Raw genomic sequence first — 2,248 nt, 5'->3', positions numbered from 1 at the left:
TGACAATTCCTTGGCATTTACATTTAACAATATTAATATTAATATTAATGCGTTAGCATACTGAATGTATAGAAACACATGCAATTGAATAATCCACTGTTAAGTATTCATGAATGGTTTTATTCAATCAAATTCTGTACAATAATAAACAGATGTCTGCCACAAGTAGTAAAAAACCCTCTCCCATGCAAAATAAATTAGAAGGTAATGCAGGGTGCACAAAAATACACATGAACAGAAAACCTAACAACTCAAAATGTTTAAATGCTTTTTTTATCTCTACAAACAAACAAGAAAATACCAGGACTAGTCGACAAACAGAAGAAAATAAAAATATACAATTAAGAAACATTCAAAAAATATACGCCAACAAAAAGATATTGTTGTCGTCTGCAGGGTTAACCTGTGTGGAGAAAGATGAGTGGGACGGTTGTACAGCAGTCAGCAAACAGAAAATGGTAGACTTTTAGTTTGATTCTGTTCTTACCTTGGTAGCCACTATTCCCAAAGAAGCCATTCAAGTCATATTTGTTGTTCTTTGCTCCTGAAGACAAAGACAAAAACAAAAGTGTTTAAAATACTTTTATGTAATATTACGTATACTGGCGATTACATTTTATTCCAGAGTTTGGCATGGTGAAATTAAAGGAACAGTTTGACATTTATTTCTGGGATTTATTGAGAAGACTGATACCACTTTTATACCAGCCTGTTAAATAAGAAGCTTATAGGGCATAAAGAATAGAAATGAGAAAACCGCTAGCCTGGCGTGTGAAACCACTTGTCAAGTTGGACCTCTCCAGGACTTGCCTTGTGGGTGAAAATGCAGTTTGAGATGCTGCTGAATGTGAATCTGACGTGGCAGCTGCTCTTGATGAAGCAACTCATCAGGTTGCTCTGGCACCTCAGCCCCGCCCTGCATTTCTGTAGCAGGTGCGGAGTCAAGGGCGAGGCCAGCTGTGCCTGCTGGGTTGGGCAGGTCCTCAACACCCGTTCCAGGCACCACATCAGGTGTGAAGGCCTCCACAGGCAGATAGGATGGGACAGTGGGGTAGGCCAGGCTAGGGCTGGGAGTAGGAGCTACAGGAAATGCAACAACTAGAGAGGGAGAGGAAACTAAGATATCAATGTTGTCATTTTTGCCGTTGCACCATGTATGCAGTCAATTAATTTCCTAGTTTTACCTTCTGGCTGCACTTGTCCGTTTATATAGCCCACATTTTCTGAAAGTGACAAACAGTTAAACATTACTTGAATGCAGTTGAGCCACAAGAGACCACCATGCAGAAATACACACTACAGTACATACTTACCGTATCTATCATCGGACATCCCTTCGCCTTCGACTGCAATTGCTGGTGTCGATACCGCTCCCTTCTCTAAGAGGTCAGGAGAAAATAAACAGAAAAGATAAGAGATTGGGGTCGGCAGTATATCTGTGCTGCAAATCTCTCAAAAAGAAACCTCTTTCCTTGACGCACCATGAGATGTTCCAGCCGAATCTGGCTCAAGAGGCAGGGGCTCATATGGTAAACCAGCTGCATCTGTTCAAGGCACACAAAAAAGATATGAATGTACAACTTATTCATACGTTTTGAACCCATCTGCTCAAGTTAAAAGCAATATTGACAAAATACCATATTCTCCAACAGATCTGCCTTCAGATGCCGATTCAATGGGCTGCGACTGGTACGGTCCCTGGTTATCTGTTGAGAGATTGATGTGAAATCATTTAGTAAACATGTCCAAAATGAGTGGTATGAAAAGAACACAAAGGAATGAAGAGTACCATATTTCCCATAAGATTGGGCTTCACTCCCAAAACCAAGAGTTTGTGGTGCATAGGGAACTTCATCGCCACCTTAGCAGTTTTCAACCACATTGAGACAACAAGTTAAACCAAAGAAACACACAAACAAGCAACAATTAGAAGGTAGCTTTCATTTTTGCTGAATCTCACCATATGTGCCTGTTAATATTCCACTCTGTCCAAGAGGTTCAGGCTGATATGGTGACCCAGCCAGACCTGGAAGAAAATATGAATTAATGAATGAAATCTTTATTTCGAACGATTAAAAGAAATATACGCAAAATGTATAAACAAATAAAATATACACTACCGGTCAAAAGTTTGGGGTCACTTAGAGATTTCTATTGCATTTCATTCTAGACGGAATACAAGCTGAGGTCAGTTGCATTTTTTTTTTTTTAACCAGGGCAGCAGTTTTCAGATTACATTATGTGTTTA

The 2,248-nt window shown here is 39.6% G+C and overlaps 1 protein-coding gene across 17 annotated transcripts in view; it reads right to left on the bottom strand.

Moving 5' to 3' along the window:
* Nucleotides 1–102: 102 nt before the first annotated feature.
* Nucleotides 103–2,248, bottom strand: part of cmn (calymmin) — a 37,392-nt gene continuing 35,246 nt past the window's right edge. For all 17 annotated transcript variants that reach the window (XM_032502409.1, XM_032502408.1, XM_032502410.1 and 14 more), the window contains 9 exons: nucleotides 1,961–2,026; nucleotides 1,790–1,861; nucleotides 1,638–1,706; nucleotides 1,482–1,544; nucleotides 1,314–1,379; nucleotides 1,185–1,223; nucleotides 811–1,098; nucleotides 488–544; nucleotides 103–403 (listed from right to left, as the gene is read on the bottom strand). In XM_032502409.1, the coding sequence (XP_032358300.1) occupies nucleotides 399–403; nucleotides 488–544; nucleotides 811–1,098; nucleotides 1,185–1,223; nucleotides 1,314–1,379; nucleotides 1,482–1,544; nucleotides 1,638–1,706; nucleotides 1,790–1,861; nucleotides 1,961–2,026 (725 nt within the window). In that variant the 3' untranslated portion in view covers nucleotides 103–398. The remainder of the gene's footprint in view (nucleotides 404–487; nucleotides 545–810; nucleotides 1,099–1,184; nucleotides 1,224–1,313; nucleotides 1,380–1,481; nucleotides 1,545–1,637; nucleotides 1,707–1,789; nucleotides 1,862–1,960; nucleotides 2,027–2,248) is intronic.

This window comes from Etheostoma spectabile, chromosome 21 (assembly GCF_008692095.1).
Source record: "Etheostoma spectabile isolate EspeVRDwgs_2016 chromosome 21, UIUC_Espe_1.0, whole genome shotgun sequence".
Taxonomy (NCBI): Eukaryota; Metazoa; Chordata; class Actinopteri; order Perciformes; family Percidae; genus Etheostoma; species Etheostoma spectabile.
The sequence above is the reverse complement of the archived record's forward strand: the minus strand, read 5'-3'. Positions and strand labels throughout refer to the sequence as shown.